The 21,002-nt window shown below is 42.5% G+C and overlaps 1 protein-coding gene and 1 long non-coding RNA gene across 5 annotated transcripts; both read right to left on the bottom strand.

Annotated features, from left to right (window-relative positions):
- Positions 1 to 12,377: 12,377 nt before the first annotated feature.
- Positions 12,378 to 15,210, bottom strand: LOC133650492 (uncharacterized). Of its 4 annotated transcripts, XM_062047798.1 has the most exons (10): positions 15,042 to 15,210; positions 14,910 to 14,936; positions 14,601 to 14,791; positions 14,281 to 14,398; positions 14,036 to 14,127; positions 13,843 to 13,920; positions 13,679 to 13,753; positions 13,439 to 13,579; positions 13,165 to 13,235; positions 12,378 to 12,487 (listed from the first exon to the last, which is right to left on the bottom strand). In XM_062047798.1, the coding sequence occupies exons 3-10, from the start codon at positions 14,761 to 14,763 to the stop codon at positions 12,479 to 12,481; spliced, it is 747 nt and encodes a 248-aa protein (XP_061903782.1). In that variant the 5' UTR covers positions 14,764 to 14,791; positions 14,910 to 14,936; positions 15,042 to 15,210; the 3' UTR covers positions 12,378 to 12,478. The 4 variants fall into 4 exon arrangements, with proteins under 4 accessions (XP_061903782.1, XP_061903781.1, XP_061903784.1 ...); XM_062047797.1 differs by lacking the exon at positions 15,042 to 15,210 and having other exon boundaries at positions 14,601 to 14,932; XM_062047800.1 differs by lacking the exons at positions 14,910 to 14,936; positions 15,042 to 15,210 and having other exon boundaries at positions 14,036 to 14,107; positions 14,601 to 14,735.
- Positions 15,206 to 17,299, bottom strand: LOC133650494 (uncharacterized). Its single transcript, XR_009826235.1, has 3 exons — positions 16,854 to 17,299; positions 16,515 to 16,591; positions 15,206 to 15,283 (listed from the first exon to the last, which is right to left on the bottom strand). It is a non-coding gene; the product is annotated as an uncharacterized LOC133650494 (long non-coding RNA).
- Between the last annotated feature and the right edge of the window lie 3,703 nt (positions 17,300 to 21,002).

The following is a 21,002-nucleotide window of genomic DNA, read 5'->3' as shown; positions in this document are numbered from 1 at the left end:
ATACTTATATATATTTTTTTAATTATCTATTTTATTTGTTCTGTTAAATTAAATATGTGTATATATAGGTGTGTGTGTGTGTGTGTGTGTGTGTGTGCGCGTGTACGTTTGTATGTATGTATGGTGGAATCTGTGTGTATGTATGTAGGTACATGTGTGTGTGTCGCTGCCCCGGTGTGCATTGCTGATCGCGGCACCAGGCCTGCAGAGATGCCATGGCATGCCGGCTGTGGGCGCGGGGCTGGGCCCTTATGGCTTTTTGCCGGATGGGGTGCCTGGTGGGTGGTGGGCGGGGGGGCCTGGACGTGCGGGAAAGGCTGCGGGGTTTGGTGGCGCTGGACACGGTTGGCAACCAGGCCTCATGTTTATTTTTATTTTATTTTATTCAAAGGGTTTATTTTATTTTATTTATTATTATTATTATTATTATTTTTTTATTTTTATTTTTTTTTTATTTTTTTATTTTTGTTGTTGTTTTTGTTTTGTTTTGGTGTATGTATATGTGTGTATATGTGTGCATATGTATATGTATGTAAGTGTATATATGTGTGTGTGTGTATGTGTAAATGTATATGCATGCATGTGTGTATGTCTATGTATGTGTATATACATATATGTATGTATATGTGTATGTGTGTATGTATGTGTGTATGTATGTGTAGGTGTGTGTATGGGTGTGGATGTCCGGTGGATCGATTGGCCTGTATATGGATGAGTTGGGGTAGGTGGGTTGGTGGCCTCTGTGGTAGCTGGGGGTGTGCGTTGGGGCGTTTGGGCTTGCTGGCGGGCTGGCGCTGGCTGGTCTCTGTGATCCTGTTGGCGTGTGGTTGCCGGTCGCGGTTTTTTTTTTATCGCTTTGATTTGATTGGGTGGTGCTGGCTGTCTGGGGGTGTTGTGGCTGCTGTTTCTGTTGCCGTTTGTTTGTGGTGTGGGCGCCCGTGGCTGCTGGGTCTGGTGCAGGGGGGTGGCTGATGTTGTGACTGGTGGCAGCGCGCGCGCGTGGTGGTTGTCGGGGCTGACAAACTGTGTATATGTATGTGTGTGTGTGTATGTATGTATGTATGTATGTATGTATGTATGTATGTATGTATGTATGTATGTATGTATGTATGTATGTATGTATGTATGTATGTATGTATGTATGTATGTATGTATGTATATATATATATATGTGTATGTGTGTGTATGTGTACATGTGTATGTTTATGTGTATGTATATATATATGTATGTATATTTCTGGGGGTACGTTCTGGGCCTGCCTGTCGGGTGGGGGTCGGCGCCTCAGGCTACTGTATCCGGACTGCGTGTCTGGAGCTCCTGGGTCCCACCGTCCATCCCTTCCGGGTGCCCGTCTTGGTTGGGGCCTGCTGGGTCTGGTCCCTGCGTCTACTGTGGTAGCTTGGTGCTGCAGGGTATTCCGAGGTGCTGTGAGTCGGCCAGTTGTTGGGGTAGCGACCTTGTGTGTCAGCATGTCTGTGATCTTCTTTTAATTCTTTTTTTTTTTTTTTTTTATAAATAGATTTAATTATTTATTTATTCTTATTTTTTAATATACTTTATTAATATTATTATTATTATTATTATTATGTATTTATTTATTTTATTTATTTATTTCCCCTACCTCAGGGGGGGACTCGGCGGGGTGGTTGCTGGTTGTTCCATCTCCATCGTTGGGGTCCCTGCGGGTGGGGTGGGTGGTTCCCGTGGCCCCGTGCTGGGTGGTCCTGTGGCGGCCGGCTTGGGTGGGGTGGCCGTGGGCTGGCCTCGCGGCGCTCTCCGGGGGTGGGGGGGTGGGTGGGGGGGGGGTTCGTGGGGGCCCGGTTGCCGGTGGGGCGGGGGCGGTCTTGCCGTCCGGTTACGGGGGGTCTCCGGGCCCCTCGGGCGGGGCGTCCCGCCTTTCTGTCCGTGTGGGGTGTGGTCTCTCGCTGGCTTGGGGTCTGGCTGCCCCCTGCTTTTCTCGTGCCTTGTCCTCTGCCGGGTGCGTCTGTCTGCGGCCTGCTGCCGGCCCTTGTGGGCGGCGCGGTGGGCCAGGCTCTGGGGTTCCTGTCGCTGTCCGGCTTGGCTGCGTGGGGGCGGTGGCCCCTGGTTCCCTGGGCACCACACCTACTGTTTGTGGGATGGGCTCTCGGGGAGGCTGGGGCCGTACTCTGGCTCCCGCACACACTGGGAGTCAAATGTATTGTACATGCAAATTCACATATACTCACACACATACATACAGACATACATAGGTACCTACGCTCCCACATACATATACAAATAAATACAGTACATATTTACACACTCAAAGTTCGTACATCCACACGCACATTCATTATACAAACATACTGTATACACATACCGTACATATACATTCACTGTAAAAACATACATATACACATACTGTACATATACACTCACTGTACAAACACACACATACACATACTACACACATACATTCACTGTACAAACACACACATACATATACTGTACATATACATTCACTGTACAAACACACATATACACATACTGTACATATACATTCACTGTTCAAACACACATACTGTATACACATACTGTACATATACATTCGCTGTACACACATATACACATACTGTACATATACATTCACTGTACAAGCACACATATACACATACTGTACATATACAAGTACATATGCACACATACACTCATGCACATAATCACGTTTCATCAAACATATATTAACGTTGTTGCCCTAGGGTAAACTGGGTATAACACATGGCACACTGACAAAGCTTAACCTATTGTTACTATAACAATCTACAAGGTTAATGTAGGTTGCTTCTCTTTCTTCCCCTCCATTTTTCTGCATTCTTTCGTATCTCAAGTTATCATTACGTATATGTATTGTTGCATTTGAACAATTGTATTGTTGATAATAAAGGTAAAGTATTGGTATTGTTTATTATCAATAGCACTACTTCTATTGGTATTCAGGGTGATTAGACAGAGAGACAAAAACAACAACAGCAAACACGACAACAACAACAACAACAACAATAGAGCAACATCAGCAAATACGACATGTACAAATATGATGGTAAAAGTAATAGCAAATAAGCAGTTAGCGAAAATAAAAAATAATACAGAAATGACAATGAGCATTATTACACTAAAAATGGAGCAATACAAATACCAATAGAAATAGCGCTATTAATAATGAACAATACCAATACTTTACCTTTATTATCAATTGCAATTTTTCTAATCTAACCCGGCAGTATTGGCATGTGTTGCAATGTTAAGATTTCATCATTGATATACAAATGATAAATGGGTTATACTTGTATAGCGCTTTTCTACCTTCAAGGTACTCAAAGCGCTTTGACAGTATTTCCACATTTACCCATTCACACACACATTCACACACTGATGGCGGGAGCTGCCATGCAAGGCGCTAACCAGCAGCCATCAGAGGCAAAGGGTGAAGTGTCTTGCCCAAGGACACAACGGACGTGACTAGGATGGTAGAAGGTGGGGATTGAACCCCAGTAACCAGCAACACTCCGATTGCTGGTACAGCCACTCTACCAACTTCGCCACGCCGTCCCTATATATAAACTATCAGACTGCGTGGTCGGTAGTAGTGGGTTTCAGTAGGCCTTTAAATCGATGGGAGAATACGCGGAAAGCCATGTTTGACAGGGAACTCCCACATTTAAGCGTTGCTCCAGCTAAAGCACAAATTTTGGATGAAGGCGTGCATTGATGACTTAAGTCGAGGGGAGAATGCAGCGCAGCCAGAATGCCCCTTTTTTCTACTATAGCCCATGGAAGAATATAGCCCTCAAAGCATAATAAAAAGCAGCTCTTATCTCAAATTACTCAACTGTACATAAAATTTAGCCTCTGTAATGCTTTTACTCTTATACTCATAATAGGATATCAGAGTAGTAGCATGAATAAATGATGATTGAAGATTTGGCGTCTCAATTTCTTAGCATGAGCGCTAACAAGATAGATCATGATACATGGATTCTATCCCACCCCTACTGATGAGTTGTTTCTAATAACGATTGAACAAAATACAAAAAAACTGATTTTATATTGACGGTTGACATAGAGTAAATCTGCTTTATACTGAAGGAAAACAGTGGCCCTGGTTAGCAATTTTCTTTGAAAAAAGTATGTTTAAAAAAAAAAAAAAAAAACTCAAACTAAAGCCAACTGTCCAAACTTGTGGAAATAATTTAGCCTGATTAGTGACTATTTTTTTCTGAAAAATAGTTGACATTGAGGCATTGATGATGGCTTACAGGCTTGAGGCCAATTACGAAGAATACATCACTCCTATCCACCCATGTCTGACTCCATTTATTCTCAATGGACTAAGAAGCCCCAATCACCATGTCTGTAAATAAAGTGTTTTACTGCACGTAGAGCAAAGCCACACACATCCAAACATCCGGCTTGAGCATCTGAATGGGTTTGATGTCTTTGCGTACGCTACCTTTCAAAATACCAACGACTACTAAGTAGGGCCAAAAACAAAAAAACAGGGTAGTCTCCCAAAATGATAATTATGTGTTGAAGACATGTGGAAAACTGCCAGAACATAACAGTATGAAAGATAGTTTCCATGCTGGTGTGGGTTAGAATGGATGTTTCATTTCAAGGACAATGAGTCACTTCCCAAATGACCCACTTTCTGGTAAAATTACTTGTTTAACCAGCAGGAATTATTTTATAATATGGCTAACCTCATTTAGCACTACAGTTGGCGTTCTTTCCGACAGAAATCCCCTGTCCTCCTTGAAAGGAATCTTGATAACATTTTAATCTTTCAGTTGACTTCTTCCTGTCTTTTCACAATTGCAACACACGTTTGAAAGATGAAAATATTGACTACTGATTGATAGTTCCACAGGTCAAATACAGTGGAAACCGCGTATCACCATGCCGGTTGGACTGGATGTCGACATAAGCGGTTGTCGACATAGCCCCAAATTGAAACTAATGTAGCTGACTGACTTGCACATTTAATTGTGACTTTGGCCAGGAGTGGAAATAAAGTATTTTGTTGACATTGATTTCTTCTGATTTCATATGATATTGTAGCGAAGGTGGTATTATGGATGGTTTTGAGCAGAATTTGTTGGAGCCACAGAAGAAGAGTTCTGAGCTGTGTCAGTCGCATCTTAGCCCCTTCTACACTAAGGTTATGTCTACACTGAAAGTAAACAATGTGATAAAGAACATTTTACAACAATCAAACTAGGGATCAAGATATCTGGTCAGGACACTCCTCACTGTTTTGCCTTCCCCTTCATTGTCCATTCGTTTTTGGTGACTTTATATACTCTGGACCTAGACGTTGAGTCCGCATACATACATGGCGGACAATAACTGATACGGTCTGCTTTGCCAGTCCAAATGCATTCGATGTTTTTCGTAGTCTTCACTCGTCGGCCAGGTAGTACAAAGCACACGCTACCATTTTTATCACACCCACGGGAGCCTGCATTCTCGTTGTCTCCCCCTTTGACAAATGGACAAAGTTTTTCGGTAAGTAGAATCACAGCTGACCTGGACATTCGAAATGTTTTCTTGCCGTCTGAGATGTGTTGTATCCATACTTGCCAACCCTCCCGATTTTTCCGGGAGACTCCCGAATTTCAGTGCCCCTCCCGAAAATCTCCCGGGGCAACCATTCTCACGAATTTCTCCCGATTTTCACCCGGACAAAATTATTAAGGGTGTGCTGTGATGGCACTGCCTTTAGCGTCCTCTACAACCTGTCGTCACGTCCGCTTTTTCACCATATAAACAGCGTGCCGGCACAGTCACATAATATATGCGGCTTCTGCAGACACACATGAGTGACTGCAAGACATTCTTGATCAAAAGCCATACAGGTCACACTGAGGGTGTCCGTATAAACAACTTTAACACTGTTACAAATATGCGCCACACTGTGAACCCACACCAAACAAGAATGACAAACACATTTCGGGAGAACATCCGCACCGTAACACAACATAAACACAACAGAACAAATACCCAGAATCCCTTGTAACCCTAACTCTTCCGGGCTACAATATACACCCCCGCCCCACCCAACCCCGGCCTCCCACACCTCAAACCTCCCCCCCACCACCCCAATCTCCCGAATTCGGAGGTCTCAAGGTTGGCAAGTATGGTTGTATCCGAAATAGCTGCAATCGCGCGTTTCCTTCACTTAAGGTATTCATGTGTGATTTCCACAAGTACATGTAGAAGAATGGGAAACACGGGCATGTCTGGATGACTCGCATCCATCTTTCCAGTGGTTAGCTCCGGTTGTTATGGCGCGTTCATTCTGACGTCACTTCCTGTGTGGGGCGCGTTATTTCTGACTTCACTTCCTGTGTGTAGCGCGGTCTTTCTGACTTCACTTCCTCTCCGACTTCAGTTTGTAAACGATCAATGAGTCCATACAAAGCTAAGAGCCGGAGATTCAAGAAATACACGGCGCACTTACCCGTGTAAAAAATTATCCAAGGAGGGGGACCTTAAACGATGGTTTAGTGTGGCTGACACGGGGCTTAGGCTAAATAATTATTCGTTTAAGGGGTTATCCGGCTTAATGTAGACAGGGCCTAAGAGTGGAGTGGGTCTTGCTGTAAGGTGTACAGTGTTGCTTTGTAGACGCTAATAAAGGACTCATTTGTGTCGTATTGTTATAATATTTCATACTATTATCCACCAGAGCTGCTGTAGTAATTACGTTGTAAGTCTTTACTACAATTACTTTTTTGTGAGTTACTCAAGTGAGTACAAGCAGATAGTGTTTGGTACTCACTCTTTCCTTCTGTAGTTTTGGCCTTAAAATGTGCCATCTTCCTCGCTGTCTTCTTCATTGTCGCCCCCACACTGTCAGCAGTCCCCAAAATTCAGCAGACCACTGACGGTGTCAGCGATGCTTTGCACGATCCGTGTGCCCCCTTCACATTAAATGATATGCACTGCCATCATATTTTCCTTGCTGCTTCAGTAGAGGAATAGCCTCAAAATAGGAAAAAAAATAGGACTGTCAGGAAGTGTTGGTGACGAACCCCAAGATGCAGAGATGGCAGGCTTGATGCAGGAAAACATGATTTTAATGTAAAAAATGCAGGGAAAACACGAATCAGGAGACAGGAGACAGGAAACCAGGAAAGCAGGGAACAGGCAACAGGATACAGGACTCAAGGAAAACTAGAGATAGCAATCAGCAAACAATCTACAGCATACAATCCTCCAGCACTGACTGAAGGGCGAGGCAGGTATAAATAGTAGCCTGATTGGCAATTGCCATCAGGTGTGCCAGGCTGCCAATCAGGGACAGGTGAGGGAAACGAGTGCTCAGGGAGACATGCAGGAACTGGAACCAAAATAAGAGTGCTGACAGGAAATAAAACACAAACACAGAGGAAAAGCCTAACATAACCAAACTGTCAGTGACAAGCCTGACAAGGACGTGCGTGTTTGGCTTTATGGAAGACGATGACAAAAATATTATACTGAGCTTGTTGCTGTTCTCCACTTAGTTTGCCACATTTGCTTTTCGCAAGTTTGTCACATAAAGGCTGGTTGAAATGATTTGATCTTTTATAAAACGCACCGTCTTGCACCATATTTCAGCACGGTCACCATTAACCCCAATGCCACGACACATCTTAGAGCCACTTTTTTTTAAAGAAAAAAGTATCTTCTTCTGCGACCGCTCATGCTCCAGTTGACGTTTCTTTGCCGGCGGTGAAAACCAAAGAAGCTGTTAGTTTCTGTTGTTTTCTGGGCATTTAGCTGATGATAAGCAAAAAGTGTAGATGAAATGAGGTAGTCCTGTTGGTACCGGGATAGTCAAGTACCGTACGCATACAGTATGTGTGTGGTAATTCAAATTACATTACGCATTCTGAAGTTTTGCCGTGCATGCATACTCGTGTGCCACTTATGTGCAACCCTGACTATAAATCTTGCGTATATGGGAAAATCTAGATCTAAAATCTAAATTTAGAATCCAGGTTAAAGCTGCCATGTTTTTTAAGATTATTTTGCACTGAAGAGGAAGTCACTTTTTTCATGTTTTAATGTTTGCATTTAAAGTATTTTTGAAGTTGTATTGAAGCCCGCTGCTTAGCAATAACAATACTACAACACCCTGTTGACATAGGCGGAAAAATGTTTCTTTTTAGAAATGACATCCACAAAATGTACTGTATATAGAGAAAATTATTAGATTATGTTGACGTCAACTTAAGCAATTCTAAGTATGAATAAAAGGATCGTGGACCGGGACTTTGTACAAAAGTATTCGTCTTCGTCATCTATTACCAAGTCTGCAATGATTAGTATTATTGGTAGCAAACACACGTTTGTTGAGGAAAGTGGAAGTATGTTCCAATGAGCACTGATATGAATGCGGTGAGGAAAGAAGTTCTGATCATGTTTAAAATTACCAAAATACGGTAAATATTGCACATATTACATATTGTTATGAACATGTCTCTTACTACAATATATACATACTTATAGCATGTATATACAACATTGATGGGGGTTTTTGAATCTAGCAAGATATTTTTTTTTATCTTTAGAATGCTAAAAAAAGGACATATGTGTTCTTAGCTCTCATAAAGATTGTGAATGATTGGAAAAATTCAAAAAAGCGCAGTTCCCCTTTAAAGAATGAATAACTGGGCACTTCCTGCTGTTACACTACCGTGGCATCGTGATGCCGAAGGTCGTCTTTCCAAGATGCAGAGGAACGTCAGGAAGCAGCTTGCAGGTACAAAGAATGATTTATTCTTAACTGCAGACACAGATATGCTGCAAACAAAGTTAGGTTATCGCTCATGCTCCTAGTCCGTGTTTTGACTAGCATCCTTTTGGCTAAACCATTCTTGTTTTCCGTGCCATGGGCACCGTGCAGCATATCTTTGTCTGCAGTTAAGAATAAATAATTATTCGTACCTGCAAGCTGCTTCCTGACGTTCCTCTGCATCTTGGAAAGACGACCTCCGTCATCACGATGCCAGGATATCGTAACAGAAAACCACCAGCATACAGTCTTTTCGAAGAGGGCGTGGAGGATCTCGGCTACGGGACGTGGCTGGTATTGAAGGCGATGGAGACGGAGACTCTCCGCTATGCCCCCGAGGAGCGCAAAGACTTAATGTGGGGTCCCAACGGTCTGCTGGTCCCCATCGACTCTATCTGGCCCGGGGACGTCATCTCACAGCCAGCCCGGACGCGTCAGCGAAAGCGGAAGTCATCCAAGAAGGCTTCGGCTCGCGGCCAAGACCCGCCAATTCCGCAATCTCCTCCTCCGGAACGCAGCACGCCACAACCTGCTTCGACTTCCCCTATGTTTGGTAATCCAATCGATCACTTTGCCAAACATTTCACTGCATGGGCGGACGTACAAATTCACTCTAGCTCCGATGACGTCACTCTGCCGGCGTCTTCCTTCATCAGAGGAAGACACTCAGCAAGATTTTTTCCCAACTTCATTTTGTCAGCCGCCTCCTAAGGACTTTAATTTCTGCTTCTATGTTTCTCGATTCCTGATTCCTTAGCTTCCCGTGCGATCGGCATGTGTCTCTTTTGTTTGTTTCCTGTCTTTCTGTATGTCGTATGATTTATGACAAATAAATCATATTCTACCTGCACGCTTCATCCGGAGCTTCCCGTCTGCATCTTGGGAGAACGACGACGCATAAACATGCGACCCAACCGTGACACCTGCTCCATCACTGATTAGAAAATAATGGCAGATATCCTTGACCATTTTCATTGTCCCCCTGTGGCACGCAGCGTTAGCGCTTATGTTTTAAATTGTCTTACTGAGTTCAAAATCCGGTCGGAGATCTGTCAGGAAACTTTGCAAATGTATGTTTTAATTATGTAAACTTTGTTATTTTGCACTTAACATCTAAAATATTGAAGTATTGACTTTCCATGGATTGGTTTTAGTACAAAACATCCATCCATCCATTTGCTAACGCTTGTCCCTTACGGGGTGGCGGGGGTGCTCAAATGAAATTCATTTTTGATTAAAAAAAGTATAAAAATCAATTTACGTTAAAAAAAATTTTTTAAATCATTGTGATAGGGTAGAGAGGACTCAAAATAAAATTCTGCTTTGGGCCACAATTTAGCAAGGCCCAGTTCTTTAGGCTGTCTATATGTCAAATTATAGTGGCTGAAGTGGAGAGAGGTCCATCTATACATGAATTTAGACATAAAAAATGATTGAGCAATGAATTTGCTGCTCTGTATTAAATATAAGAATGTATCAGAAAGAAAACCTGTACAATACTGGCATATGGTGTGGTACACCCCCTTGCCTCTAATGTATAATTGTCATGCTTAGGGATCAAAACAGTGGGTAATGTGTTCAATTGAGCAGCATTCATTTCTCCTTCAGTTGGTTACATTGCAGTGATTGCACCTTTACATTTTTAAATGACTGCAAAATGCAAATGGCCTGTCTGCCATGTTGTAACCAAGCAAGATGTCTGTGCATGAGTGCAACAGCGTCAGTGTTTTGCAACTAACATACCGAGGTTACGGCGCCCTGGGACTCAGCAAGGAATGTTACAAGCTCAGCGCTGTCTCACGTGCTGAGAAGAGAGGGAATACTGAAGTGGTCCCTCGACAAATATTTCTAAACCTATACCCCAACACAGCCTGGTTATTTTAAGTCGTATGTGAAAATCCCACCAAATCAATGCTTTTTTGGGCCCAAGCTCCAAGATCCCTTGTATAATATTACACAGCCTAGTGTAAGGACATAAAAATGTACGGAGCAAAAAAATACAAGACAGTTTAATGAAAGGTATATGGACCATAGTGAAGATTTAGAATGAAGCACTCTGTCCTGTGTTGACATGAACTCACACACTTATGTCATCTCCTTATCTGGCACACTGGCTTGGGCCCAAACCATACCTGCACAAAGGCCATTATAAGACGTCTGCGTGCTGAAAGGACCCTGAGCCGCTAAGACAGCCATAATGAAGACATCCACATCCGTTTGGGATGAACCCTGACTGACGCCTCTGGCAGCCAGCCACCCATAGCCCGTGGGTCAATGGGCGTCGAGTGAAGGAGGTGAAAAAGATAAATATCCTCTCCTAGACATGTGTGCACTTGATAAGCCAACAGCCTAGTTTCTACAATAGAACTCCTACGCATACAACGCTAGCTTTTTTTTTTGCAGACTTCAGAGTGACTGTAAGAAATGATGAGGTCATCTTTAACTTCCACCAACAACTAGAATAGCACACACAAGGCCTGATCAATTATCCCAAAAAACATGTCCTGAATAGCGTGTGCAAACTATACAATTGCATGTATTGTTAGAGGACGTGTTTACTAAGTGTTAAGAATTCTACATGTTTATCTACATTTTCAGATACTTTATTTTGAAGCATTTCATGACAGTGTCACTTCCGCTTCCTTCCTGTAGGGGTCACTTCCGCTTCCCTTTTGACGTGTGTTAATGTGTGCTGACTTGTTTTCTCTGCTACGTTTAATCGGTGCTCTAGTCTTTGACGATGTGAGTATGTTGATTATTATATAAGACTAATTTAGTTTATTAATAGACATCACTGTGTTTGTGTAACATTTAGGGGTGTTTTAATAATATTATTGATGCTGTGTTGTCAGAATGCTACGAGCTAACATCTCCCTGTTAAGGATAGCATTGCTGCTGCTAATGTGGCTAGCTCATATCCCACACAGCAAAAACACTCCGCGGCGGATCCCCCGCGCAGGTATCGCGCTTTCCGGAACGGAACCGCGAAACGGACCAGCATCGGCGTCCATTTGCACTTAGGAACGTATCCGCCGTGGCGGCGCACTGAATGCGCTCCGCACCCATGATCAAAGCCTTATTTCCGCGGCGGGTGCGCCGTGACGGCGCGCTGCATCCGCTCCGCACCCAAGATCAAAGCCTAACCTCCCGCCGCGGACCAGCAACGGACTCATAAAAACCCTGGCTCATCTGGCCGTTTTGGACCCCTTTATCTTATTTTCAAAATCCCTTCTGTTCTTGCTGTGGGATAAAATAGGAAACTAAAAAATTCACTAAGCCCTACTACAGCAATATAGGCTTACATATGCATTGCCTTGTATTTTTAAACTAACAATATTGTCAATAGGCAGAAACAGAAAATGGTCAATTCACTCTATAAAGTAAATATATATAATATATATTTAAAAAGTAAATATACATATTTAATCTATTAGGCTAAAACTTCAAGGAAACGCTGCTCCATGCACAGCTAACATATCAGAAAATGAATGACTGGTGAATGACAAGAAGTCCAATAAAAGGTTGTTTATTTATACATATACATCTCTATTCCTCCTGAGGAGGTGTAAGCGGGACTCGTCTCCTCGTTGCCCGATCCCCCGCCAAGTTGAACCACCTGATGGCGTGTTTGGTGACCTCAGCGTCCGTGGCTGACCTTGTCAACACATTTTTACTCACAGCACCTGTAATCAAACAAGATTACAAGACAGTTTATGTCTATGGTAGGAAGCATCCAAAGCCAAGTATGCTGTGATAGGTATTAAGGAGATTACATTTGAAAAAAAAAACATGACTTAAAGTTACTGGAGGTGGTTAAAATAAGGTGCGTAAACTATGAATTTGTGATCAGGGTATAGGTGTGCAAGACATCCAAAATGTTTAAACAATATCGTTATTTGGTTCCTTGATCAGAGTACTTGTTTGGCTCTGTTGGATGACGGCGGCGCGGGGTTGGGGGTGGGGGGCATAAATAAATATCCATAACCCAACTTTGGGAGGTTGACATTGTTTTCTTATTATATTTGTACTATCATTCTATGTTTGTATTCGTGTAGGCCAGGGGTGTCCAAAGTGCGGCCTACACTAATAGGCCGCACTTGCCTGCAGGCCATTTGCGGCCTGCAGGTCATTTTTTAACGGCCCCAGGGCACATTTTTAAAAAATATGATCGAAATAAATAAAAAACATTAAAAGTGGTATTTAAAGAGCAAATAGGTGAAATGTAACAAGAAAATGTAGCAATGTTTACTGTAATCACACAAAGCTGCCATGTAGGCTGTTTCTTTCTTTAAAAAATAATAATGAATCAAAATCAATGTCATTATGAATTATTGACCTATTCAAGGCTTAAGAAGTTTACCTTCGCAATCAGCTGGTCTTGGTTGTGCTTAATAGTTTCCAGCAGGCTAAGGATGTGGATTACCTCAGGCGCTGTTGACAAACAGCAGTATAAAATTAACATGTTTCAGTGTTTATCCTCATTACTCATAATCCTGACATTAGCTATTGACCTTAGTTAATGACAAAAGTTATTGACAAAGTTTGAAGAAAATATGTGATTGCTTGTGAATTTGAATTTTTTCCAAAATTTGTGACACAGAATGACCATCCGGTATTTGTCAGTTATTGCTCACCAGAGCAGGAAATGTTGTCGGCCATTCTTCCCCCTCGCCATGTTGGCCTGTAGGCCAGGCTGGATCCAGGCTCCTCGGTCTGCCACATGTTGAGGGCTGCTGGTGAGGGGGGTGGAGGGAGTCGAGGAGGGACTGCCGTTCCTAGTGAGGTGGGCATTGTGAGAGAGCCATCAGTTAACCATGACTGGTAATACCCAAGGGGCCTATCTATACACTAATATTTCATAGATCAGTCCCTACCTTGTGTAACTCTCTGCATGTTTAATGCAGGTGCTGGTGAAGGCATATGAATGCGTCCTTCCCCATGGTGAGGTGCTAAGGGAGATAAATTGGTATTAAATGGTTGAGATCTGTTAACCATGGTTACTGGATGCTGAGATATTATTTTGGAGATCAGTCTTTACCTAGAAAGTTATCTCCAGTTGAGGAGTCGAGTTGACAAGTACTCATGACTCTTGCTGGCACTCGGCGAGACGGTGGAGCTGGGAGAAGGGATACAAGGAGAGGGGAATATCTTTAGCACTAAGAATGTTAACCATATCTTTAATATTAATGTGGTGGTTTTGTTGTTTTCGATGTTAAGAGATTATTCCTTACTCTGCCTGTGCAATTGGCTTGCCAACCCCAGAGATGTGAGGTCACTATTTCCCGGGTCTTCTTCGCTATCATCTGAGTCCCCGAGACGATGGCTGTTGGGTAACCATATCATTAGGATTATTGCAATACCAAAATTGCCAAATATACATATAGTACAAGCATCTCTGGTCTATTTTTGAATGCTACCGGAAATAACCTTCCTATTACTGTATAAACATGACAAAAACAAGACGGAACACACTTACACTGGCTTCCTGTTCCTTTTTTCTGGCAGCTCCTCGTTCTCTGCCTCAGATTGCAGGTCTGAGGTGTTGCAGCCCTTTCCATATTGTTGCATTATTTTTAATGCGTCTTTGTAGTTGTCTAAAATTGAATATGTTAAAATGAACATGAGTTTCAAATTAGCTGTAGAGCTGAACAGAATATTATTATTATTGATGATGATAAATCAGGTCTCTCTCTTACAAGAGACCTGGTCAGAACATAGACACAATAGGTTATTCCAAGCATAAAGAGAAGCAACTATGACGTTATTTTTAAACAAGAAGATTATGAATTTGCATACCACAAGTTCGGACAACAGAAACGTCAAATCTTGGCCAGTTTGGCTCATGCTGCTCCTCATTTAAAGCTGCCCTTTCAATTCTGTCGGTGTTTTTATAGCTGGGCCAGAAAACCATCCTATCATCATACCATCCACTTGGGACAACCGCAATGTCGCTGTTCATTATAAATTTAATCAGATGAAAAGGCACCCTTAATGTAGAAAGAAAGAAAAGGGGTATTTATTCATCGTCAAAGGAACAACGTGGACAAAAGCATGCACAGGTGTTAGTGTATACAAATAAGCAAGTAAGATGAGCTGAGATTTTACCTGAATGGTGCCCCAAGGTGGTAAGAACTATAAGAAAGGTAAAAGTACAGGTCATAATAGTCCGAACTTCAGCTCAATCGTAAAGTAGGGTTTGAAATTATAGGTGTAGTGTATACAGAGATCAGTCCCTACCTTGTGTAACTCTCTGCATGTTTAATGCAGGTGCTGGTGAAGGCATATGAATATGTCCTTCCCCATGGTGAGGTGCTAAGGGAGATACATTGGTATTAAATGGTTGTGATCTGTTAACCATGGTTACTGGATGCTGAGATATTATTTTGGAGATCAGTCTTTACCTAGAAAGTTATCTCCAGTTGAGGAGTCGAGTTGACAAGTACTCATGACTCTTGCTGGCACTCGGCGAGACGGTGGAGCTGGGAGAAGGGATACAAGGAGAGGGGAATATCTTTAGCACTAAGAATGTTAACCATATCTTTAATATTAATCTGGTGGTTTCGTCTACAACGCTAAATATATCCTGTGGTGTACCTCAGGGATCAATATAGGACCTAAATTATTCAATGTCTAGATAAATGACATTTGTAAAGTTACAAAAGATTTAAAGTTAGTATTATTTGCGGATGATACAACAGCGTTTTGTTCAGGAGAGAACACACAGAAGATAATACAAATAATAACAGAAGAAATTAACAAATTAAAAAGATGGTTTGACAAAAACAGACTATCTTTGAATCTCAGTAAAACTAAAATAATGCTATTTGGTAACAGTAGAAAAGAAAGTCAAACACAAATACAAATAAACGGAATAGAAATTGAAAGAGTAAATTAAACCAAATTCCTAGGTATAATGATTGATGATAAATTGACCTGGAAATCTCAAGTAAAAAATATACAACATAAAGTAGCAAGAAACACGTCAATAATGAATAAAGCAAAACATGTTCTAGACAAAAAAACACTTCATATTCTCTACTGTTCACTAGTGTTACATATCTGAGTTATTGTGTAGAAATATGGGGAAATAATTACAAAAGTACACTTCATTCATTAACGGTGTTACAAAAAAGATCAGTTAGAATAATATATAATGTTGGATATAGAGAACACACAAATCCTTTATTTATTGAATCAAAGGTACTGAAATTCCACGACATAGTGAATTTGCAAACAGCTAAAATTATAAACAAAGCAAACTATAACCTGCTACCCAAGAATATACAACAATTCTTCTCAAAAAAAGAGGAGAAAAATAATCTTAGAGAGAAATGTAATTTAAAACATTTGTACGCACGTACAACACTTAAGACCTTCAGTATATCAGTATGTGGAATTAAATTATGGAATGCATTAAGCAAAGCAATCTAACAATGTACTAATATGATCAATTATTTATGCTTACATGTGGAAATAATAATAATAATAGTAAATAAAATAATAATAATAAAAAAGGTAAATAAAGCATAAAATAGTCTCTAATAAATTAATTAAATAAAAAACAGCATATAAAATATATACATCAGCAAATAACAAAAATATAGATCCAGACAAAGGATCCTTAATATGTGCAGCAATTTTTCCCACTCACATCACCTCATTCTATATTTTTTTCTACAATTAACTATGCCAAAAAACACATAGACATACCTTTTTTTTTTAATGTAAACAAAAACAACATGGCGTCACACACAGCTAGTCCACAGTAAACAGGATCTCGAGCTCCACTAAAGAACAAAGAAAGAAATAATACACACTCATATTAATGGCAAAGAACGGCTGTTTCCACTCCGTTAACGTTACGTTGTTGACTAACGCAGTAACGTTAGCGACCTGGGCCTAAACAACACTGGCAATAAAGTAATACGCTTTCGTTTCAAGCAGTTGGAAATATGTGGAATATCGTAGCATGTAACCTACACACATACACACATTCACAGCGTCTAACAAAAGATGGCCTAAGTTAACTGTATTGAACTTTTTACTCACCGGCTTCACGCGGGAAACTTTCACATTCTGGAGTCGGGGTCCCCCGGAACACAAAACACAGATAAAAGACAATTTTACAATAGCACGGCGAAAAAATGACCGTCGTTGTGTGGGTTTTTTGACGAATAACACTCTTTTCCACTTTTCTTCGCTAGGGCCTCACCTACCGCGTGCAGCCATTTTGAATTTTCTGTATACGTGACGTCAGACGCACGTCCCCATGCAAAGCATTCTGGGAGGCGGCGCTGGAAATAAAATAGCCTTTTTTTACAGAATATAAAGTTTTACTGCTAGTCCTAATATCAAACGTCATTACAATCATACATAAATGATGATGGAAACACAAAGGCTGATCTTTACTGCGAATGTAGCAATAAATCAATAAATATATACTTACGTTCGTGTTCCAGCAAAGACAGTCCAGAGATGTTGGCTCATGCGCGTACACGCTAGTAGGCGCGTCCACGTCTGCGGGTGCAGACATTGGTCGGCTCAGCGCGCGTAGACGGAGCCTATAACTCAAGGCGGCGCGCGCCGGTTTGGTTTGTCGCGTCCGCGTATGCGAATCAGACACGAGTCCGCTCAGGATCAGCTGTCTGACCGTACAATTTTCAGAGGCGGAGCTGTATCCTCTAGGCGGAGCCAAAACGAATGTGACAGTAACGCGGGTTGGGCGACTTGAAGGCGGATCCGTATAGCAGTCTTCTGCTGTGTGGGATGCCATTGTGGAAATGCAATATATTATGTCTCTAGTATTTTACTTTGAGCATATATATAGGCATATATATATATATATATATATATTGTTGTATAGTTAAATGACATAAATGTTGTTGGGTGTTTGCTTGTGGTTTGCAGATACTAACTAACTAACTAAATGAACCTACACCAATATGCACCATTAAAGTTGGAGGAGTCCAAATGATGACTGTGTGTTCTCTGACCGGAACCCCAATGTGGTCAATATCCGAAAAAACCAGTCGCAGAGTTTAATACTCAACAAAGGTCCTTCGAGCCGGATATACCGTAATTTCCGGACTATAAGCCGCACCTGACTATAAGCCGCACCAGCTAAATTTAGGGGAAAATACAGATTGCTCCATATATAAGCCGCACCCGACTATAAGCCGCAGGGTTTTGATGTGTAATTAGCGTAGTATATAGGGGTTCCTGCTACCACGGAGGGGATTGTCGGGACAGAGATGACTGTTTGGGAACGCAAAGCGTCCCATTTATTAACTATAAATCTTTCAATCATTCAATCAAACTTTCACATCTTTGACATGGCGAACAGCATTTGTGCAGAGTACAAATAATACAACGCTGCAAAGTAATACAAAGTGCTCGCCTGTACGTTATCAAAATAACCAGCCTACCGGTATATGAAAAGTCAGTCTTTAATCATTGTGTCATCGTCTTCCTCCTGCGTACTAAAACCACCGAAATCCTCTTCGTCGGTGTCGGAGAAGAACAGGCCGTAAATAAGCCGCACCCTTGTATAAGCCGCAGGGACCAGAACCAGGGGAAAAAGTAGCGGCTTATAGTCCGGAAATTACGGTAATTGGCTACAATGGAAATGTCATCAGAGGATGAATCTGCGTCTCCATTCCATCCTGATGTACGAGACCGATCGGTGAGGGAACGCCGCACCCCAAAACATCTTGAAGACTACATCCTTGCCTATAATGTGCACCGACCTGCCCTTTCCTCCCCCCCTGCCGAGATGGAGGAGCAGAGAGGAGCAGCAGCCGCAGTGAACAGTAGCCAAGCAGATGCATTGCTTCAAATAGATGACCGAGTAACCTCACATCATGCCACGTCAGTCGACATGCTGAATGTTTCTTCACTCAGGAAACTAATGGAATCAGTATCAGTAAAGGAAAAGGAGGAGACGGACGAAATTACTCGACTTACTGCTAAACTCCGCCAATATGAGAGCAGACAACGGCGACGGCAACAGCTGATGGAACACATATCGTCCTTCCTCATGGAAGAAGAAATGGACGGAAATGACCTTCATATGGACACGGAGCCTTCACCAGCACAACCTCCTTCAGTGAGCGACAGTTGTGCTGCAATTTCCATTTCACATACTCCCTCACCTGAACCAGTAACAAAGCAGCTGCACTTTGTAAAGCCTCCACTTGGGGGATGCATAACAGCAAGCACACATTCAGTGTCAGGGAATGAAACTAATAAAGTGGACATCATTCCCGCAGCTGCACGTGAGAGAGCTGCTTCCCCACTTACATTAACACAAGCATTCTCACCACAATGCCCAAGCTCCCGCTCCTCTGTTGCTTCATATAGAATGGTGTTGCCTGCTGTACATCAGGAACAACTCCCCAGCCAGGACACATTATTACTACGACCAAAGGGCCCCCCTCAGCACTGTGGCAAATCTGGAGAATGCATCCAACCAGCCGATCATCAACGCACTACAGCAACCTGTACACCTGCAGTTGCCTCTTACAATCCCCTGAATGTGCTCAGTCATCCCTTTCCACCTGCAATACCTGACGCTCACTCAGGTGCAAACGTAACTAATCACCTCCCCGGACTCACAGCAGTAACAACACCTCAGTACCCATTATACACGTCACCACTAGAGGGTAGCATGCCCACAGTCTATCAGCCACAGATGCTGTCAAGTCACAATGTTCCCCCATTACCCACTAACTTGTCACAACGCTCAACATATGGTGTGTCACAACGCTCAACTTACGGGGTGCCACAACCTAAAATTCCAGATTTTACTGCAGATAGTGAAAGAGAGTTTGCTAACCTCAAGCTTGCTCTTTGTAACCTACTCGAACCCCATCCAGAATTAAGTGAGAATTATAAATATCATGTGCTACTTGAACATCTCAAGCTTCCCGAAGCACAAATGATAGGTCAGTCGTGCCGCCACCATCCATACCCATATACAGCCACCATGCAAGCTTTGCAGTTCCAGTATGGTCAGCCACATCAGCTTGCTCAAAGCGAAATAGCTGCCATTCTGACCTCCCCAGATGTCAAGCCGACTGATGCCCGCAACTTTCAGAGCTTTGCTCTGCGAGTCCATCTCCTAGTAAGCATGCTGCTCTCCTTAGAGGGACCACAAGGCATGGAACTGAACTGCTGCTCACATGTCGATCGCCTACTTAGTAAGCTGCCAAAGTACCACAGAGATGGGTTCATCGAGCATTTACAGTTACAAGGCAAATTAAATGGCACAAGTCTGAACCCCTACAACCTGCAGGACCTAAATGGATGGCTTCAAGGTAAAGCACAACAGCAGCGCCTTTCCAGCAGATTGGTGCAACGCTATCAACAGGAGAAGCCCTCGGGGAGCGCAACAGAAAAACATCCCTTCAGGGTTAAAGGTCAAGCTACAGCTGTATATTTTGGAGCAGCGCCAACACGACAGGGTGCCTCCACTAAGCACTCTCTTGCTGACACCAACAAAGCTAACAAAATGCATTGTCTCTTCTGCAATAGCAAGGAACACTATATTGGTCGCTGTCAACAGATCAGAAAACATTCTGCGGCGCACCTGGATAAATGGATAGTAGAAGAAGGACGATGCTGGAGATGTGCACGTGCTCATGCACCCGACGCATGTACTCTCAAGAAGCCCTGCAGCGACTGCAATGGTATCCACCTCCAAGTTCTCCACAATGTAGCTCAACGGTATACTGAAGACACCCAGATGACTCCCACAGAGAGTCGTGTCTATTTGACTCCCAGCATCACCTCAAGTAGAGTGCTCCTGAAAGTTGTTCCTGTACTGCTGCACCATAATTCAAAATCAATGGAGACATTTGCTGTCTTAGATGATGGGGATCAACGAACTATGATTTTACCTGACGCAGCACAACATCTACACTTGCATGGCCAACATGAAATCCTTGCCCTGCGTACCGTGCGCACAGACCTTACCCTCCTCAAGGGTTTAACAGTTGACTTTGAGATTTCCCCTATAAAGAACCCAGGGAAACGTTACCAAGTGCAAGGTGCGTTTACTGCACAAGGTCTGGATCTGATGGAGCAGACCTACTCAGTTCAGAGACTTCAGAGGACGTACACACATCTACGTGGGATTTCGTTGCAACCATTCTCCGATGCACGCCCCCTAGTGTTAATTGGGTCAGACAATGTGCACCT

Source organism: Entelurus aequoreus, linkage group LG05, assembly GCF_033978785.1.
Source record: "Entelurus aequoreus isolate RoL-2023_Sb linkage group LG05, RoL_Eaeq_v1.1, whole genome shotgun sequence".
Lineage (NCBI taxonomy): Eukaryota > Metazoa > Chordata > Actinopteri > Syngnathiformes > Syngnathidae > Entelurus > Entelurus aequoreus.
This window is presented reverse-complemented; position numbering and strand designations above follow the sequence as displayed.